Source organism: Haliotis rubra, unplaced genomic scaffold, assembly GCF_003918875.1.
Source record: "Haliotis rubra isolate DU_JTF1 unplaced genomic scaffold, ASM391887v1 Scf9, whole genome shotgun sequence".
NCBI classification, from domain to species: domain Eukaryota; kingdom Metazoa; phylum Mollusca; class Gastropoda; order Lepetellida; family Haliotidae; genus Haliotis; species Haliotis rubra.
The window spans coordinates 3,330,185-3,353,236 of record NW_025767634.1 but is presented as its reverse complement, the minus strand read 5'-3'; the positions used below and the strand labels follow the sequence as shown (position 1 = coordinate 3,353,236).

General features: G+C 38.7%; 1 protein-coding gene across 1 annotated transcript; it reads right to left on the bottom strand.

The window, feature by feature from the left end:
* Positions 1–714: 714 nt before the first annotated feature.
* LOC124263902 (protein Daple-like) lies at positions 715–5,065 on the bottom strand. The gene is made up of 2 exons (XM_046698631.1): positions 4,943–5,065; positions 715–4,892 (listed from the first exon to the last, which is right to left on the bottom strand). The coding sequence occupies exons 1-2, from the start codon at positions 5,063–5,065 to the stop codon at positions 2,601–2,603; spliced, it is 2,415 nt and encodes an 804-aa protein (XP_046554587.1). The 3' UTR covers positions 715–2,600.
* Between the last annotated feature and the right edge of the window lie 17,987 nt (positions 5,066–23,052).

Below are 23,052 nucleotides of genomic sequence, written 5' to 3'. Positions count from 1 at the left end.
CCCATGAAAGCAATTCATACTGATCGGGTTTCGAAGCCATAAATATTCATCCCGCCAAGCCGTGACTGCATGACAATGCCGTGTACGTACATTCACATAGGCCATACCTAAGGTTACAGAGACAATAGCAATACTTAAAAGGCACTTTAATTTCCCAGAGTTTAACAGGTATGTATGTGGTCGATGGTCATTTGTTCTTCGGAGCAAAGAAGCTAGTGACAATCAACGCTTGACCTTGACGAAGTTAAGTAGCTCGAACCATCGACAGGGCGTCTGGAAATAACTGTCATCCTCATTGATCTACTGGAGGATGGGGCCTGTACTCGAAAGATCAATACTGGAATAGTAGGCGGTTACAGCTAATTATATTTTTGGCTGCATTTACACAAGATTACAATCTAGATTTGCATTAGATTCAAGATAATTCAAGCTGAGTTTTTTTAGTGAAATTTTAATGAGAACATCTTTTGAAATGACACATAATTCATAATTGAGTTTGTTCAAACTATGGTTACAAATCATAACCTCAGGCATATGATGTTCACAATGATTTTCTGAGAAAAGCACGCTTCGTAGTCATGTTAAACAATGGTCTTCATAGGTTGTTACAATATATGTCTTCTTTCCATGACCAGTTCTTTAAATGGTCCCGTTCCTTTTATTCAATATATTGTGAATATATTAAAATACTGTATGTGAAGAAAGTTTTCATTGTTTCGCCTTTTAGCCAGAATTCAACTTGCACTAGCACTGTTATTTACAGTGTGTCAGACTAAGGATCATAATCTGGGCGAATCTCGGATACAAACTCAACCAGCGGATCCTGCCAACAAATTGTCTGTGGGAAAAAATGCGCCTTAGAACACTGCTACCCTGTTACCCAAAAATTAAAGTATTGTTGGAAATGTATTTTTAAAGATTTTCCCAGCCCCATGACACATATTTTATTCTAACCCGGGCACAAACGTTCTTCGGGGCAAGACCAGGCAATGGGTCTAAAGGCCACCTGATGCATCACATGGCCACAAGATAAACATAATATCCAATAATGACTCTCCGACGCTCCTAGAGCGGAATACTGACGGTAAAAGGTCTACATGTGATTGTTAATGCACCTCTTACGATATGCGAAGTATCACAGATTAATATCACAGACTGTTGAGCGTTCCTATGTTCCTGCGTGAAAGTCAACACGCTTCTACTTCTCTGTGACCACACGGGACCTTCCACTCCACCCTGCGTCAAGTGCAGGGTGAGTTGAACCCTACTCCTTGCTCCCTCCTGCAGAGAAGGTAATAGTGGTACTCAGATAAGAGACCTTGTCTCACACCAACTTCAGGAAATGTTTTGACATTTTGACATGCTTGTATGTGTTCACTGTTCGAACTGAGCTAAATAATACTAAAACATAAGCTAAATAATAATAAAACGTAATCTATTTTGCTGCAAGAAATTTGGATCCGAGTAAGTAGGCATGAAACTGAAAACATTTGAACTATGTTGACTAAATTCACCAGGTACAACGTTACTGAGATCGTAAAGATTCCACAAAATATGAATACAGACTTAATATTCATAATCCTAAGAAATGATACAAAAACATGAAACTTATTCTTAATATTTCCCGATACATGTTGAACGAAATGTGTGGTTTAAAATATATCGAAGGTGACGGATTTTGTATAAACTTGTGCAAAACAGATGCAACTGATAATACTATACTCGAAAGCAGAGTGGTTAAACAGAGCCTTGTCACTAGTTGCAATGTGCCACTTTGTAAATCCTTCACAATCCCCGGGAATCAGAGTGCATGCAATCCTCTTTGTACAATCAATCGTATTTGAGCTAGCTTTGTCCGCATAGGATCGAAAGATTTCGGTTAGCATTGTGTAACCTTAATGACCTTCCATTGTCGTTCGACCACCATGAACATATCCACACCAGTAAATGAACAATATGTTGTCTAGTACTTCCACAACATTACTGTTCTTTCATGCTGATTACAATAACCCATGACGTTTCAATATAATCTAAATATTCTCATATTCATCTGGGTCTTTTCGAGAATCTTAGCCAAGAAAGGCCCACTGGGGAATAGAGAAAAATATTAATCGTAAGTCAATTATTTATAAGTTCGCGTCTTGATTTGAAACAAAATACATTTTCGTACATATAAAAAGCTTGTCTTTGGGGGATTGTCCGTATAAAAATATTATTGAAAGAACAAATACCAATCTAGGTCAGCTTACCAACTGATAATCCTGTCACATGCACAACATATTTGCATCTGTTTGGTAGGAATCCACAAAGGCACTCAGGAACACATTAAACTTCTTCCCTTGAAATAATCCATCCAGCACCACCACCCATCTCACATTGCCCACAACAATTAATACCGCCTCTCTCGCATCAGCTTTAGCTTCTGTTTATAGATATCATAATAGCCAATGTTCTGGACCTTAAAGTCGATGGCTGGCAGACTCGGTGGTGTGAGCGGGCTAGGGATTCGATGATCACTTTGACGAAGGTCCTCCAAACTTACACTGGATCCTTTAGAAATTGGTTCCAGACTTTTGGAAACTGGCTTTTTGGGTTTAGGTCTATTGGGTCTGGCGCGACCAGGCTCTGCCAAAGGTGTAGTAGTCACAACGACGATGGGGATCATTTTCCTTGTATATGTCGTCCACCCATCCCTGCAGCTGCTTCACCTTGAGGTCCGAGTCCACTTGCTTCTTTTCCATCTTCTGCAGCCGGGACGTCAGCACTGTTTTCTCGGTCTTCCTGTTTGTCACCTCCATGTTCCTCTCTACCAACATCTGCCGAATACGTCTATTCTCCTCTATCAGTTTCTTGTTATTACTTTCTATTTCACCAACATGATCTCTTTTACTTTCCCATTCCTTCTGTTCCCGTTCCAGTTCTCGTACTTTCTCATTGAGGGAATCGAATTTCATATTCATTTCGAATGTTTCAGTTTCAAGTTGTGATATGTAGTTTGATTTTCGTTCCATCTCTTCTTTCATCGTTTTCGTCGTTTGCTGTTCGGTAGTCAGTTTTTCACGGAATGTTTCAGCTTCACTTTCAGCTGAAGCTGCTGCGTTTGCAAGCTCTCGTTTCAAGTCTTCTATATAAGTCTTGTTATCAGACTTTTCACGCTTGAGTTTCTTGTTGCCTTCAGTCCTCTTCTCAAGCTCATCATTCAAGCTTTTCACTTTGTCTTTCATGTCAGATATATCTTTTTTCAGTAATCTCAACTCTGCATTTTCAGCTTTTAATTTTTCAATTTCTTTTTTCAAACTTTCAATCTGATTTTGAAGGTCTGCATTCGCTGACTTTCTTTTCCTGAGTGTATCTTTCATGTTGAAAATTTCACCATCTTTTTCTTTAACTGTTTCCTCAACCTTACCCTTCTCTGCCTCAAGGTCTTTGAACTTTTTCTGGAACTGTTCCAGCTCTTTTGTGATATTATTCAAATTTTTGCGCACACGTTCTAATTCAGTTTGGCTCATTTTCAAGTCATTTTGAATTTCCTTATCACTTTGGAGAGCTTTCGTCAACTCTTCAAGCTCTCGATCTTTTCCACTTAAACTCTCAGTTAATGCTCTATTCTCAGATTGCAGTTCAACAACTTTCTTTTCGAGATCGGAAACTGAAGTTTTCAGATTATCATAATCAGATTCCAGCTTTTTGTTCTGGTTGCTGAGATCCCTAATTTCCTCATTCTTCTTAGATTCGGTGGTATTGAGGGCTTTTTGCAATGCTTCAATATCTGACGTGAGTCTGTGAACTTTGTTCCCCAGTTCCGTCTTTTCAGTTTTGAGTTTCTGGTTATCCATCCATAATCCTTGGTTCTCTCTGTCCAGCTTCTCCGATCTTTGCAATAATTGTAGGTTTTCCTTCCTCACCTCCTCCACATGGGACGTCTTGTTGGTATCCAAACTCTCCATTCTGGCACGTAAAGTTTTATTTTCTTCTGACAAGTTGTCAACATCTTTCACAAACAGCTTCGCTTCATCCTCCAGCTGCTTTACCCTTTTCTTATAAGCAGCTTCTGCTCGAATCAAGCCATCCCTTTCGAGCCGAATTTGTTCATACGTTTCCCTCCTATCTGAATCACCAGAGTGTCTTGCTTGCCCATAGGCTTTTGGCACAGTTCGGGACGTTTCGTCCCTTCCCGTATTGTTCCGTGAGTCAGCGTTTCGTTTTGGTTGAGATACCTCCTTTTGGGAATGTAAAGGCACTGGATCATCTTTCATTTCCTCGTACCGAAACGTATTGTCTCTAGGCGTAGACACATCAACGTCCTCGTACCTCGAGGGCGAAAGTTTTCGAGGCCGAATACCTTCCTTTGCTCTGTCTTGTGACATTGAGTTCGACACACCACGATCCGGTCTGTTCCGGGGCCTACTTGGTCTACTATTGTTCACAGACACGTCAGACTCAGATCGTTTTCTTTTAGACACATCAACATATCTGTCCTTCTTTGAATTCGAGGAAGGAGACACTTGAGCAGATTTCTCGCCTTGTTTGTCATTTCTGTTACTCGAACCTACCGAGCTATCCGACTGTTTCCGAACCTCTTTACTGGACTTCTTCTCTTCTTCAACCTGCTTCGTTGGACTGGGATCCCGTCTTGGTGAATCGCGCAGGCGCTTGGACAGAGAATCCGAGAAGGCAGGCTTTGGTTTGTCGTCTGCTCTGCTTGTAACTGGAGCAGGTGCATTACCCTTGGATATTTTACTGTTGAGTGCACTCAGAGCCGCTTTGGACGAACTCTGCTGTGGATCGGTTGAGCCTTGAGGTTTTGATGTACTGGTAGGCGGTACATTGGCAAACTGATTATTACTACCCCCTGCAGGAGGTTTCGAATCTTTGAGCTTTTGTTGGAGACACTGTCAGCATTTTTAACATTCTTTTTACCTTCCTTCTTCGACGCTTTGACCTTCGACTCTGGTTCCACAATCGGTATCTCTATATCGCCTCGTTTTATGCTGTTACCCTTGATAGAATCAGCCGGTGCAGTGTCAAATGTGCCCTGCCGAGCAATTGTTCCCATCTGCGACATTATATCACGGTAATGTTTCACCCCATTCCTGCTTCAACACACGATCACCGCCAACAATCGTTATGATCTGAGCTTTGGACCTCCCGCCATATCGTGTCCCAGTCAGTCTGAAAAAAATGAAAACAATATTGAGCTGATCGATCACGCTGTCGTAAAACGGTCCACTGTCTGGGGTAATCAATGACATGGAGATAACTTATTACGTGACACCGGGTAAATACCCTGGGCTGGTAACAATCCTGTACCGGTGTGGGTGCAAGATTGACTTGATATGCGACAGTTCTCGGCTGGTGAGCCATCATATGATATATAACCAAATTACGTCACAGCCATTGAGTGAAGGTTATAAAGAAGCTGGGTCCACGTCAGCCTTTGTATTCTTAAGCGGGGTATTTAATAGTCTGAACAAACCTAGTATCGACAGCCACAGCATTGGGTTCATATAGAGGCAATAAATCAAAGTGTTGGTCTTTTCAGTGTCTCAAAGTTCAGGTTGTCATTGTGTATAGTCGTTACAGCAATAAGTCAGTGAGTGACTTTAACGGTTCAACGCCTCTTTGAAAACTATTCCAATTATACCACGGGGTGTCAGCTTGAGTGAGTGAGTTGGTGAGTGAGTGGAGTCGAAATGCCGCTTTCGCCGCAGTATTCCAGCAATATCACGGTGGGGGACACCAAAAATAGGCTTCACGCATTGTACACAGGGGGAATCAAACCCGCCGCCTCGAACGAACGCTTTAACTACTACGCTACCCACGCATCCGCTTGATTGGGGAGGGGGAAGGAGGAGGGGGGGGATTCCCGAAGTAATATAGGTCTTACACGTTGATGACTTTCATGAAACCCACGAACCTGATTTTTACCGTGTACAAAGTCTTTATTCTGCACAGTGCACACTGTTGGCATGCCTGACACCAATGACCGTTGTTAAGGAACGAAACCAACTATCCAAGTGGGGTTGTTTCTTTTACTGCTGAATAATGTTTAATTACTGCCAAAGCGTACGTGTCAGACCTTTTTATGGTCAAAATAATATTTAGCGTGATCGTACTGAGCTGATACAGATGCCAGGTTATGACAAAGCCACCTAAGCTAATTACTTATGTAGAATGTTGATGACATGTTTGACAATGCATGTGTGAGGACGGTAAAAATGTCAGGTGGCCCCAAACTAGCATTCATTTCAATTCATGCTGTTTTTCCGTGGATGATTACAATAAAATAATAATAATAAGTCATCTTCTATAGCGCACTTTTCCAAACACCAAGTGATTGATCGCGGCGCTTAATCAGAATCTGATTACGCGCACTACATGCACCTAGCTGTCACTTGTGTGATTGACGGTGTGAATACATTGATGAACATATGCCAACACCTCCGCCTAATGCAACAGTTACCTTATTTCCATAGCAAGCTATGATCAAATATAACAGCTACCATTTCGTGTCGAAAGTCATTGTGCTTGGTGCAGTGTTTCTGCATTTGTGTCAAACATACATATTCAAATTTATGAATGATTTCTCCACATGTAACGTGTTGATGTCCATGCGATGGTGTGGAGTTGTGAAGTACTGTAAAGTACATCGAAATAATAACATAAACTCCTTCTCGAGACTACCATAACACCAGCAAGAGACTTACATAACACCTTCTCGAGACTATCATAACTCCAGCTAGAGACTGATATAACACCTGCTCGAGACTACCATAACACCAGCTAGAGACTGACATAACACCTTCTAGAGACTACCATAACACCAGCTAGAGACTGACATAACACCTTCTAGAGACTACCATAACACCAGCTAGAGACTGACATAACACCTACACGAGACTACCATAACATCAGCTAGAGACTGACATAACACCTTCCAGAGACTACCATAACACCAGCTAGAGACTGACATAACACCTTCCAGAGACTACCATAACACCAGCTAGAGACTGACATAACACCTACACGAGACTACCATAACACCAGCTAGAGACTGACATAACACCTAGATACTACCATAACACCAGCTAGAGACTGACATAACACCTTCTAGAGACTACCATAACACCAGCTAGAGACTGACATAACACCTTCACGAGACTACCATAACACCAGCTAGAGACTGACATAACACCTTCACGAGACTACCATAACACCAGCTAGAGACTGACATAACACCTTCTAGAGACTACCATAACACCAGCTAGAGACTGACATAACACCTTCTAGAGACTACCATAACACCAGCTAGAGACTGACATAACACCTTCTAGAGACTACCATAACACCAGCTAGAGACTGACATAACACCTTCCAGAGACTACCATAACACCAGCTAGAGACTGCCGCAACACCTTCAAGAGACTACCATAACACCTACTAGAGACTGCCGCGACACCTACACGAGACTGCAGCGACACCTACACGAGACTACCATAACACCAGCTCGAGACTACCACAGCACCAACTCAACTCTATTCAATACCACCAGATCGACGTAAATGCAACGCTATCTCGACATCATTGAAGCGCAATGACGACACTTCTCCACCGTAACACGACACTACATTGTGTCTTTACGTGATATTTAAATATTGACTTCATTTCCACGAGACCACCTAAATGGCCAAGAGGAGAGAACATCTGCCTGTAGAGCAGAAAGTCGGACGTCGGACACCAATCCACGTCATACAATGAGCTTCAAAATATGGTACTTGTCACCCTGCCTAGCCCTCCTCACTGAAAGCCCAAACCACGGACTGGTTGACTCGGACTGACTATACCGTGTTTGAGTGGAGTATCCATGTTTGACTGTGTCATGGTAGCTCAATGATTTAGCACCACACAGCCGGCAGACGACCAGACAAGCACGAGCAACATACATGTGCAATGACAATCTTGATAACGACGTTAAAACCCATGTCACATCACCTGACGTCATATTATCGAGGTCCTGTTCCAAACAAGAGACCGAGCTTGCACTCAACCTATACCAACCTACATGACAAGGGAATATAACCCGATCAGTAACCTCAAGCTGACAAGCTGATCGACTTGCACGTCAACTGCTTATCGTGGAGCAACACATGCCGCTGGTATTTGAACCAGTTTGACTTATTTGATTGACTCAGTGTAGAAATTGTATAACGAGCTTACACACATACAGTTTAACTTAATGCTACACACATGTAACACTGCATCAACTTGACGTAAGCGTAACACGGAGTTATATCAAATGATTTGATATTGTCAATACTTGCAGTGTTATAACGGGGTTGGTAAATACAAAATGTCGGCTATAACGCCTGAGGGCAGTCAGTGTTGTTATATGATGTTGTTTTAGATTTATTCGCAGTCGTTGTATGGTTATATATAATTCATTCTCCCATTCAATTCCACTAGCAAAAGATATATATAGTCGTAACTCTTTTGCAACTTAAAATGACTAAAATAATCAATTACAGTTAAAAAACATGGAAGAAGCCAATTCGAGAATTTATCGTACATCTTTTGAAACAAAAATACTATAGAATCCATCTGCTAGTACAGATTATGAGGGGTGATACTGAACAAACTTTATGTATAACAACTTATATTTGGTGAGTGCGACGTTTCGATACAGATTCTTGACAGTTGTCAAGCAGGAATGTGTACCGAAACGTCAAACTCTATAATTTAAGAAGTTGGTATCCATAAAATTGTTCAGTATTCTACTTCCCAACTTCCACTCAAAGAAACTGTGGGGTGGTGCCATTTTCAAAGCCTAGAGTCGTGAGGGCAAATTACCAAGTAACGTCTTGGAGCGTCTGTGACAGCACGAAGTCGGTAGGCGTTTATACAACTGTTGACTGAGATACGGGCTCTGATGGCTCAAGTTCATCGATAATAAGCAGGGGAAGACGTCTTGGGGTGTTTAAGGTTTTATACCGTAATGTGAGTGGCGTAGTGTTCTACCCTTCACCATATAATGACCCCTGGATGCACATCGATAACTTCTTAAGATCACGAAACTCACTGTAACGCCTAATTTATCCAAATGATATTTAAGGAAGGATAAAACTGTATGGATGAACAACTTCTTTATTACAGTGAGGGCGACGTGTCGATGTAGGTTCTAACTTGCTTAATAAAGAAGTACTTGCTTGATAACGGTGTTAAAACTTCCGCCGAAACGGGCTCTCTCTGTAATAAAGAATTTGTTCATCCATACATTGTTATCCTTCCTTACTGCTCCAACTTCTAAATAGATCTCAAAGAAGTTAAAACAAATGATATTTGTATTAAGAGAGTGAACGATACAGATTTGCACAGCCATGATGTATTATTGTACTCTTGTAGTGGTAATACGCGTTAGGATGCCAGTACAAATTGAAATACTTTAATAACACAATACACAGCATGAATATTGAAAAGAAAGGCACAGAAAAACACACCTTTTTCATCCCCATGGCCTGAAAAAGACACAACGTTCGAAATCAAGTCCTACAAAGATCGGTTCTCCACCTACCTAGGTTATTTGGTCAAAAACAGAAGTACATTCCATGAGTAGCTGCCACTGCTGATATCTACCACACCCTGTTGCCCCCACCCCGACTCCCGGGGGACCGATACCAGACCCACAGCAACACCTTTCTCACGAGCACAATGCACGCACTACGGAGATTAGAAGATCGCGTGTGAAATGGCTTCCACCATAAATACTGCCGGTTCCAAAGTCAAAATATTTTCCGTGTAAGGCTTAGAAAGGAACAATTGTGTGTTCCGCTCTCGGGTAAGTCGATACTGCCCATAAATATTTGATGTGTATCGTAAATGGACGGAATAACACGACAGTGGGGACGTGTGGATTGGTATACCGAACTGGGTATCCAGATGAATGTTGAGATGAGTGAGTGAGTGGAGTGAGTGGTTGAGTGAGTGAGTGGTTGAGTGGTTGAGTGGTTGAGTGGTTGAGTGAGTGAGTGAGTGAGTGAGGTCTATGCTCTGTCTGTGCTATGCTTGTCCTTTTATCATATCGTATTAATATAAGAATAAACTTACAATAAAGTGATTACAGATCTGTTTAATTAGTTACCTGTTAATTCAGGCATGTACTTAATTATATGTTTTAAAAATCATTTTGTTTAAGTATTCACTTTATGATATTTTATCTTATTTATCAATTTATAGTAATTTAGTTTATTGCCCTTAATTACATTGATTAAGTAGCCAATTACTACTTTGGTGAAACCAGAGACAATATACACACGTCCCGTGGTGCTCAAGAGCGGTTGTGAGTTACCAAGGATCTTAATCGGAGCTAATTGTAGAATCGAACTCGTCAAATCTATATTGAATGCAGGGCTTCAGACCTAGAGCTTCCTAGAGTGGTCAGTTGCGTCATACCATAAAGTTTTTCCACTTTATTCAAACCTAAACCAAACATACCTTCACCGGGATTGTGACAACCGATCCACACTTCAGCATGTGAATACGAATGGACATTAAATAAGACAGGTAATACATTTGTCGCCCACTTCTGTCAACCTTATCATTACAGTCAACAAGTCACAACGCTGGTTTGTGAATGACGTCACAGAAAGGTCGACACTAACATGTGTATTCGTGGTACATGGTACTTTTATTGTTTTATTGGGAGCATGCCAGTGGTATTCTCTGTTCGAGATAATACGTACAGGTTCATAACTGCTGTTATCAGTGTGTACTACAGAAGACTGTCAATGTACGGTCACGGCCTATTTATTTACCATACACGCATACCATCCTAGAGACCAAAGTGTGAATAATAACAAACTCCCTACGGAGCATTACAGATAAGCTGTTCTAATTACACGAAGAAGGTGAGTATTGACCCTGCACAGAAATACTGATAAATAGCCTTGCCCATAAATGCGTAGGATGAGAAGGTAGATATATAACGTTAACGTTAAAGAATAACTATCTACAGAGGGGAGATTCCAAAGAAATACATGCTTAGTTCATAGAGTCACATAGTGAATTTAAAGGTATATTATATTAAATCAATAATCGTAACGTATTATATTTCTTTAATAACATAACACGTATAACCGAAGTGGTTTGTCAATATTTACAAGTATTTATATTGAAAACCATTAAAATAATATAATTACCGATTGATAACAGTAAAGTTAGCCTCTCAAAGACTAGTGTTATGCACCTGTTATATACCTGGCTCAATCAAGACGGACACTCCCCGGCGCGTGTAGGTCTCAGCACAAGTAGCTGTGAGGGGAGGAGTGATAGACGCAAACAGGCCCACTACCTGTAACTGCTCTTAATGTCAAACTTGAGAGATTTGTTGTTATATACTTGATTCTTGAGTGTCTCCACAGCCTTTTATGGAGACAACCTGAGTCTGTTTACATTAAGGAAATAATCCCTATTGCATATACGTGCGTTAGTTTCTGCGCTGACACTCGAAAATATTGCGGGTAAAATACTTTTTACTTTTGAATCGATATAAAAACTCTACATATGTTAACGTTTAAGAGCCATTCAGAAGTTGACACTCGTAGTAATAATGAGGTGCTGGACATCTCTTCGTTTAATATCTGCTATATTGTGCGGTATTTTGTTATGTGCACACACACTTCAAAGATAACACTGAAAGACACGCTTGCGTTGTCTGACAGATATGAAGGGAATCGATCACTTATCTCTGCAAGTCCAAGGGATTGTTTGCGTCTTCTGTTTGTTGAAAACTGAGGATTTTGAAGTGCGTATAGTTCAAATGATAACCGTTTAGTTGTGTACATGTGTATCATAATATCGAAGAAGAGAGATAATTGGAAAATTGGAACCGTGAAGATGAAACAAAGACAATTAACTCATACAAAATTGTCTATGTTCATTGACAAAAAGCTGAATAAATGCGTCTGGTTTAGACGAATGGTTTAGCAGTATTCGGATACCGAACACATCATGTCACGATTTTATTAAGATTCTTAAATACATGCTCATTTTATAATCGGAATCGCAAGGTCTTGTAGAGATTCTATCTTAAATGTGCAGTTACTCACGATATCTTACTTGAGAAAAAACACATGATCCGGGTATATCTTACATTTACCAAATGTTATTCAAACGATTGAAAACGATTTAACAATAAGGATGATTTCGTTATTTGTTATCGTTAATTGAAGTGGCTAGATGTGACCCAACAGAACAGTAATTAGTGAGTAGGGTTCAACGCTCCTTTGCAGAGTATTTAAGTTATACTAAGGGGTGGTATCTTTATGATACAGATGATAGGAAAGTCGAACAACGACCACAATGTGTCTCAAAACATACATCTCCCTCTAAGTGCCACCTTTTGCCCGAACAACAGATCAAAAACATCTCAAAGTTAACTTACTGAACACGACCAGTTTCAAGAGAATCAGTTGTGTGGATGAAGCGATGAGTACTACATGAACATAATACATGTATTTCCACGCTGTTCTGAATATATTATTAACATCCTATATTGGTAAGAACCATGAAATATACATGATAAACATGTTGCTTTTTTTGTTGCTATTATAATCGAACAAAAGTTACCTACATCACCACTTAAATTATAAATGAAAAGCGATATGAACAGTTTTCGTAATTTGAAGTAAAGCAACAAATATTACTTTAATCTATCCACATTCGTCGATTAAATCCAGCTGTATGAAACAATAGAAGAACAGTGGATTACTCACAGCCCATTAACTCGACATATCTTCACGACCATGGTTATTAACTGTAATCCTTACCGACATATAACGTAATATCGCTCCGCTTGTCTCGAACCCTGGATAACACGACATACTACGACGAGGTAATTGTGTGGTCGCAGTCTAAATCGTATGATGCAGCAGCGTTGCGTTGGTCTCGAATCCCGGACCACACGACATGTGTTCGTATATCGAGAATTTTCAGGTAACGAGTTTTCACGGTACATCAATCCACAAGACTTAAAAAACGTAAACACCCGCGTGTATATTTCCACCCATCCATGAATAAACAATCCGACATATACTTCACCGAGCTGCACACTCCGCCAACGAACAACGACATCAACCAGCACGAGTCAAAGATAAATTAAAGTAATCAATTATAGAAAGCCTTCATTGTAAATCAAGCCGGACTATTGAACCGTGAGGGGATTGTCCTCTCGCCCAGAGGTTGGGCGTTATCTTTCCAGCGTCATGATATAGAGGCTATAATTGTCTTGTAAAAACTGCTTCAAACACACGTCAATGATTGACAATGTTTGTACCCAGTGTGTGAGCCAAGGGGCCACTTTGAGAGCTTGCTCGAGTAATGACCGTCTCTCATTCTGCTGTGGCAGTTTGATGAGAAGGAAGGTAAACACCCGGGGATATCTCATTGAGGTCCTGTTGACATAAACATTATTATCTTGCTTCCAACTGTTCTCTAAATTGGTAATACACTGTCGAGGTATTGAAATATTACTGTTGGGTCTTCTGATAAAATGAATTATGACCCGAACAGATTAATGTTTCTACCTATTCTTGGGAAGTGATAAAAAGTATTAACATGGAGAGAATGAACACAGTTTCAGAAATATTTTTCACGTTATTTACGATTGTAAATTATAAATATTACCGACTAAGCCACCACATTCCACTATCTTAAACCTGCCAAGGATCACAAGTGATAAGGGGCGGTGGGGTAGTCTAGTGGTTAAAGCGTTCGCTCGTCACGCCGGATACCCGGGTTCGATTCCCCACACGGGCATAATGTGTGAAGCCCATTTCTGGTGTTCCCCGCCGTGATATTGGTGGAATATTGCTAAAAGCGACGTAAAACTAAACCCACTCACTCACTCACAGGTGATAACCAGCATCGGACATTACCCGTGACCAGTATCTCCTAGGCTAACAGATCTGTATTGTATGTTCATATTCCACGTTGGTCAAATCACGCGTGTGCCAGTTAGACATTCTTAACATGCTCTGGTCAGCTAGTATACCCATTGATCATCGGTGCTATACTATATGATATATATGTCAAACTATATGATAGATATATATATCAAACTATATAATATATAGTATATGTCAAACAATATGATGCATATGTCAAACTATATGATATATATGTCAAACTATATGATATATATGTCAAACTATATGATATGTATATCAAACTATATGATATATATGTCAAACTATATGATATATATGTCAAACTATATGATATATGTCAAACTATATGATAGATATGTCAAACTGTATATATGTATATCAAACTATATGATATATATCAAACTATATGTCAAACTGTATGATATATATGTCAAACTATATGATGCATATGTCAAACTATATGATATATATGTCAAACTATATGATATATATGTCAAACTATATGATATATATGTCAAACTATATGATATATATGTCAAACTATATGATATATATGTCAAACTATATGATATATATGTCAAACTATATGATATATATGTCAAACTATATGATAGATATGTCAAACTATATGATATATATGTCAAACTATATGATATATGTCAAACTGTATGATATATATGTCAAACTATATGATATATATGTCAAAGTATATGATATATATCAAACTATATGATATATGTCAAACTGTATGATATATGTCAAACTATATGATAGATATGTCAAACTGTATGATATGTATATCAAACTATATGATATATATCAAACTATATGATATATGTCAAACTGTATGATATATATGTCAAACTATATGATGCATATGTCAAACTATATGATATATATGTCAAACTATATGATATATATGTCAAACGATATGATATATATGTCAAACGACATGATATATATGTCAAACTATATGATATATATGTCAAACTATATGATATATATGTCAAATGATATATATGTCAAACTATATGATATATGTCAAACTATATGATATATATGTCAAACTATATGATATATATGTCAAAACTATATCAAACTATATGATATATGTCAAACTATATGATATATATGTCAAAGTATATGATATATATCAAACTATATGATATATGTCAAACTGTATGATATATATGTCAAACTATATGATATATATGTCAAACTATATGATATAATTCTGTCGAGATAGTACTGAACTTCACAATAACAGTTTCATCGTCAGTTTAATCAGTAAATGGGGTTATCTGTGGTAGCTAGGGTAGGTATAACATAGAGACGATAGTAAGTCACAAATCACTCTATGGCTGACTAATACACATATTGTTTGTTTACTCAGATATTGTGTTTGGTGTAGATTGGTGCTATGCATTGACGAACCAACACTAGAGGTATTCCTCCAGTCACTATCTGTGGGGTCCAACTTCATACATAACCTACTTAGTAGTAAAGAACATTGTAGTTCGACATGATGGAAGACAGAGGCAGCGTCGAGACGGCCGCCATCACTGCATTTGACTAGATGGTACTCGGCAGACTAGATGAGCGAGTGCCTGAGTTTAGTTTAACGCTGCACTCAGCAATATTCCAGCTATATGGCGGTGGTCTGTAAATAACCGAGTCTGGACCAGACAATCCAGTGATCAACAGCACAAGCATCGATCTACGCAATTGGGATACGATGACATGTGTCAACCCATTCAGCGAGTCTGACCACTCGATCCCGTCAGTCATCTCTTACGACAAACATGGGTTGCTGAAGATAAAATCTAACCCTGACCTTCGCGGATACTGACTACATGATGACATATATTTGTCCTAAGAAGTGTTCAGGCGTCAACAGATTGTTGAAACTGACGCAGGGTAGATATGTGACATACCAATTGAACACATTTCAACAAAGACACATTGTGTCAAGCCCGACCCCCTCATCACGAAGGTGCTCACATCATCAACCCCTGGTTGAGTGGTGCAGTCTACATCATTAGAGACTGTCATGGTTAACTGCCATTATTAGTTCCCATATCGCTTAGTCGATATCATTCGTAACATAGAGTGATTGAGTATGGCTTTAAGCAACATTACAGCAATATCACGAAGGGGACACCAGGAATGGGCTTCACACATTGTACCCATGTGGGGAATCGAACCCGGGTGTTCAGTGTGCCGAACGAACGCTTTAACCAACAGGCTACCCTACCGCCTCCAAGACAACAAGAGTGAGTTTGCGTTTTAGCAATATTTCAGCAATATCACGGAAAGGTACAACAGAAATGGGCTTCACACATTGTACCCATGTGGGGAATCGAACCCGGGTCTTCAGGGATACGAACGAACACTTTAACGATAAGGCTACTCCACCGCCCTTAGTAACATAGAAGAATTCTGTCTACGTATGTCACGATACTGTCGTCGGACGGAGAGATTACACAGGTGTCTGTAGCCACGCTCATGACAGGTAAACATAACTCTTATTGTGACCCTGGAAACATAAACTCGGCGTATTAAAACCTTAATCAGTGTGTCCTGTTACTGGTTCCTAAAATATATATAGGAAGTGCATTATCAAACAATCAATACGGCTTCATACAAGCGCTCCGAGAAAGGATTTAGTGAAAATGGGTAAAAATACATGTATATGGAAAATATATATTAGATACAGGGTTATTCTGAATAAATACTCATGGAACTTAAACATCGGGGAGAAAATACACAGATTTTGATAGTGTTCAGTGCTCAGATGATAGACATGCGACAAGAGTGTTTAGTTTGTCATGTGCAAATACAGTTTTTTTACCCATGTCTGTCAATTCAAACCGGTATCAGGATTCTGAGTTAATTTTGATTTTCTACTGTTAAAAGAGAAGATAGTATACATCAAATCCTTATCACGTCAAATGCTACTGAGCCAAATGTTCAATTAACGAAAATAAATATCACGTGAATACACCAGCCAGAGGCCAATGCAGAGATAATAAATGACATAAACTATAAAAATAAACTGCTCATCAAATCCCGTTTCCAAGGTAACCGCGCAATTCGATGATCACCTGTCCACGTGCATTGTTTGCTCAGTGGGAAGCCTCTGCTATCGACAAGGATGTCATCAATTAGCGGACACAGAACACTACAACAGCAGGTGAAATATACATCAGGAGTCGGGGAAATGAACATCAAAACAATTAATGAATCACCGTGATGACAGCCGCATTGACGACATGGACACTGGACACTGGACACTGGACACTGAATCACGACATCGTGATTGTTTTATTTGAATTGCGGCCAAGATCAAATGGGTTTGATTGTTTGAAATGGATTGAACCCAGGTAACTTCAATGCATGAGTGACGTGCACGGTCGCTTGTCGTCTATATTGATATATACCAAGGTTATACAATGTTCACAGTTTGTAAGTGTGTACACTGTCAGTGTTCTAACATAAGACACATATATAGATCAGTGACGCCCAGAGTGGGTGGTGGGTGTATGGGAAATGTCCATTAAAGGGCCACTGACCCAGAGCAATTTCCGTGGAGTGGTTGTAATCTCCACAAAAATAAATCTCCTGGCCCGGACTGTATTCACAATGAACATCTTATATACGGTGGTGATGACATTGTAAATACATTAACGGCACTTTTTAACTCTATTTTAGGATCTGCATATGTCCCTAGCACTTTCAGAAGAGGTGTAATTATCCCAATATATAAGGTAAAAAGGCGAAAAATGATAAAAAACATTTATAGAGGAATAACTCTAACTTCTTGTATTGGTAAACTTTTTTGAAAAAGTCTTATTTGCTAGACTAGAAATCTGGGTACAAGAATACATACCCTCATTTCAAGACAAGCTCCAATTTGGGTTTAGAAAGGAACATGGAGCAACCACTTCAGTCTTTACTCTAAATGAAAGCTTATCATATTATCTAAGCAGAGGTTCTCCAGTCTATGCAGCCTTTATGGACAATGAGAAGGCGTTTGATCTCATATGGCATAATGGACTCTTTTTAAAGCTATATCAAATGGGTATAAAGGGCAAAATGTGGCAGCTCCTATATCAAAGTTATACATCAAGCTCTGCTTTTGTGCAATATTGTGGTCTGAGGTCAAATGAATATGTTATCAAGCAAGGTGTTGGGCAAGGTAGAGTCTTGTCTTCCTGGTTTTTCCTTGTTTTTATTAATGATTTGATATGTGAACTTAGAGATTTGAACAATGGCATTTGTGTAAGTGGCATTAATATCCCATGTATTCTATTGGCTGACGACACAACCCTTGCTTCCACTTCTCCAAAAGGTCTTCAATCATCACTTGATACTGTTTATAGCTATGCTTGTAAGTGGCGTCTAACGTATACCGGTTCTAAAAGCACTTGTGTCATTTTCTGCAAATATAAGAAACATCTGGGTAATTATTCTTTCAAATTTGGTGATTCAGACATACCAATAAGTGATTGTGTTAAGTATGGAGGCATTTTACTTTCGTCTGATCTATCCCGAAATCTAGAGTATATTCATACTGCCAGAAAGCACGGCAATCTGTAAATTCTCTAAAAAGTCTTGGTTTAAATGGTAAAGATCTCCACCCTACTTCTTCTGTTAAAATATGGAAAAGAATGATACTTCCAACGAGCTTTTACGGTTGTGAACTTTTACCCATTCTTCGAGGTAAAGATTATGACTTGGTGGAAAGTACACAGAGATATTTTGCCAGATGCATTCAGGGTTTCGGTAAGCGCTTTTCCTCTGCTTCAGTGCTAGGTAACCTTGGATTGTGGAGCATGGATGGTTATATAGATAAATGTAGACTATTATTTCTCGGCAAGCTGTGCAACAGCAAGTGTAACTCTTCATTTAAGGATATTTTCTGTGTACATTTAGCCACCTTTCAAAATAGAACAGCTGTCTTACACAGTATATGTGACACACTTATCAAACCAGTTTAAAATACAATCTCTTCAATTATCTTAGTGACTATCTCGATTTTGGAAGGTTTCCATGTAAATCGTCATGGCGAAGAATAACTATTAATTGCAAAAATAAATCTGAAACTGAACTATGGGTTTCTCAAGTGTGTGTAAGGCAAGATATGAATAGATATCGCCTGACCCACAACTTCTTTGGTTTGGTGTATTTTTACCCACAGTTTAAAGATATATTACAGTTTTGTGTACAAATCAGCTCAAGGGGAAAATTCTCAAAACATTGTGAACTCTGTAAAAGATATTGTAATGATTATGACTGCCATATAATTCTACACTGTGAACACTATATGTACAACAGAAATAATTTCTTTTCAAAACTTATAGATCTCTTTGATGTGGATGTTTATGTACAAATAGAATTATTATCTGAAGATGAAATGTTATCACTATTTTCTGGGGGTGAACTACCAGTAACTAACGATATTGATGAAATGTCATGGAGATGTATGATTGTCCTCTTCTGTAAATACCTATATTCCTTGCTTCCCTCACTAAACTGTGCATTCTAGACCTTTCATTTTTCTTTGTACATGTATACATGTATATGACTATGAATGTGTTGTGAATATTTTGCTGTGACTATGTTGCTGTAAATATTTCATGTACATGTTTAAAATGATCTTCGGACTACAATCTGGAGGAAATATAGAGATTCATTCATTCATGATCGTATTACATAAGATCAGGGATATTCTACAACACCCCCTTGTATAGTCTCCCTGATAAGATGTAATACATTTGCCACATAGGGCGCTATACAAATGGACTTATTACATCAGACCTCAATTTATAAAGATGAGTATTTTCTTCCTGACACAAGAAATGCCAAATGGGAACCTTTGTCGGGTAATCTGAGTGGTGTTATCACTAATTATACCTGTTATAAATTCATTAACTGACCATCCAGTGAATGATGACAAATAACATATGTGTAGGTTTACCACCAAACAAGGGTTACAGCAAGAGAGTAGTAATCGCTGTATTGCATGCAAGTTTGCCTGAAAAAAACAACATATTGGCCGAACTTCATTGTTACATAAGAAATATATGTAAGCATTTGCTGTGTACTTAGTTAACAAATTTCAGATTTATTTTGCAATGGCAAGGTTGGGTTGTTTAGTTTATGGATTCAAATATATCAAATGTGTGTTTTTGATATCATAGCATACGTAATAGACATCATATTTTTACATGATTAAATATTGAGGTAAAAAACACAGAAATAGGATCAAATTGGATCAGTCACTATACCATCCAAACATTTGAAAATCTGAAAAAGCCTACACTGCTGGGATACTTTATTACAATCAGACAAGAACTACCGGGGATATTTTCAAATAACGGCATCTGATGGGCATCCACCCTTCCTAATGTCCCACTGATTAGGTTGAAGAAATTCTGCCAAGGTGGACAGTAGCCCAGTCCCCGCGTCCGTCACGGTCGAGGGAGCAGGGGCTGACCAGTTTGCAACTAGGTTTCGTAATTAGACTGTTGGCGAGAAACATTAATCGCTCTGGATCAGTGGCCCTTTAAGTGTCACGTATAGAACTTGTACTATGAAAAATCCTGAATCTTACCAATGACAGGGAAGATAATGGCCATACGTTCTGTTTGAAAATAGTACTGAATTACTACATAAATTCCAATCTTGAAATTAATACCGAATTAATACATAAATTCGAAACTTCAAATTAATACTGAGTTAATACGTAAAGTCCAATCTTGAAATTAGTACTGAATTACTATGTAAAGTCCAATCTTGAAATTAATTGCTCTCCCGATTCACAGTGATACCCATCCATGGTTTGCCTGAACACAGGAGTGTATACAGTTCATACATCGGATGTTCAGTTGAACATGGAGAGCATTCAATTTCTGTTTCCTATATGAATTTAAAAAATATATTCTAAAACATGAGACACAATTTTCACTCTTAAATATTGTGTTCCGAATCCATATACATGTACCTCCGAAAACTATCATTTTAGAAATTTGTTTCAAATGTATGTTGTTTGCTTTGTGTTTTTAAGTACTGTGATAAGGAGATAATATTTACCGGTACGTTATTAACCAAAAAAGAACAGTCCAGTCTACTGCACACAATGGAACTGTCCTTTATCGGATCAGTTACTTAGTGTCCAGGGCGCGTTCGACTAAGCCCTCCTTGCACTTCGACTGTCGTAATTCTACGCCTAAGTATTGGGGTTGTCTTAGCGCTAAGACAGTTTTGTGAGAATGACTCCCAGTCCTTATGATGGTGTCGTGCGAGGCATCAAGCCAGTTAATTGCCTTTTAACACCTCATAATAGCGGAATGGCAAGGGTATTAAAGTACACCACTCTTTCACCTGGCGAAGCATCGGTATTTCTTGATGTGTGACCATTTGGTTAACACATCATTGCACTGGTATAATGACGCCGCAAAGGTATGTAGTATATCACTGGTATTATGGTATATCGCGGTCATATCACTGGTTTTGGTATTTGGTATATCACTGGTATCATGGTATATCGTATGTTGTCAGTCATTTGGTATACATCACTGGTTTAACATATCATTTGGCATGTTGTATATCACTGGTATCATGGTATATGACAGTCATTTGGTACATCACTGGTTTAACATATCATTGGCATGTTGTATATCACTTGTATCATGGTATATCACAGTCATTTGGTACATCGCTGGTTTAACATATCATTGGCATGTTGTATATCACTTGTATCATGGTATATCACAGTCATTTGGTACATCGCTGGTTTAACATATCATTGGCATGTTGTATATCACTTGGTATCATGGTATATCGCAGTCATTTGGTACATCACTGGTTTAACATATCATTGGCATGTTGTATATCACTTGTATCATGGTATATCACAGTCATTTGGTACATCGCTGGTTTAACATATCATTGGCATGTTGTATATCACTTGTATCATGGTATATCACAGTCATTTGGTACATCGCTGGTTTAACATATCATTGGCATGTTGTATATCACTTGTATCATGGTATATCACAGTCATTTGGTACATCGCTGGTTTAACATATCATTGGCATGTTGTATATCACTTGTATCATGGTATATCGCAGTCATTTGGTACATCACTGGTTTAACATATCATTGGCATGTTGTATATCACTTGTATCATGGTATATGACAGTCATTTGGTACATCACTGGTTTAACATATCATTGGCATGTTGTATATCACTTGTATCATGGTATATGACAGTCATTTGGTACATCACTGGTTTAACATATCATTGGCATGTTGTATATCATCATGTATCATGGTATATGGTACAATGGTCATTTGGTACATCGCTGGTTTAACATATCATTGGCATGTTGTATATCACTTGTATCATGGTATATCACAGTCATTTGGTACATCGCTGGTTTAACATATCATTGGCATGTTGTATATCACTTGTATCATGGTATATCACAGTCATTTGGTACATCGCTGGTTTAACATATCATTGGCATGTTGTATATCACTTGTATCATGGTATATCACAGTCATTTGGTACATCGCTGGTTTAACATATCATTGGCATGTTGTATATCACTTGTATCATGGTATATCACAGTCATTTGGTACATCGCTGGTTTAACATATCATTGGCATGTTGTATATCACTTGTATCATGGTATATCACAGTCATTTGGTACATCGCTGGTTTAACATATCATTGGCATGTTGTATAGTCTTGTATCATGGTATATCAGCACAGTCATTTGGTACATCACTGGTTTAACATATCATTGGCATGTTGTATATCACTTGTATCATGGTATATCACAGTCATTTGGTACATCGCTGGTTTAACATATCATTGGCATGTTGTATATCACTTGTATTATGGTATATCACAGTCATTTGGTACATCACTGGTTTAACATATCATTGGCATGTTGTATATCACTTGTATCATGGTATATCGCGGTCATTTGGTACATCGCTGGTTTAACATATCATTGGCATGTTGTATATCACTGGTATCATGGTATATCACAGTCATTTGGTACATCACTGGTTTAACATATCATTGGCATGTTGTATA

What these genes read in the sequence shown, in the direction of transcription:
- LOC124263902 (XM_046698631.1), bottom strand. Translation starts at nt 5,065, where the DNA reads ATGTCGCAGATGGGAACAATTGCTCGGCAGGGCACATTTGACACTGCA. An exon ending in TTGTGGAACCAGAGTCGAAG is followed by an intron (nt 4,893 to 4,942) that starts GTCAAAGCGTCG and finishes AAATGCTGACAG; the next exon opens with TGTCTCCAACAAAAGCTCAA.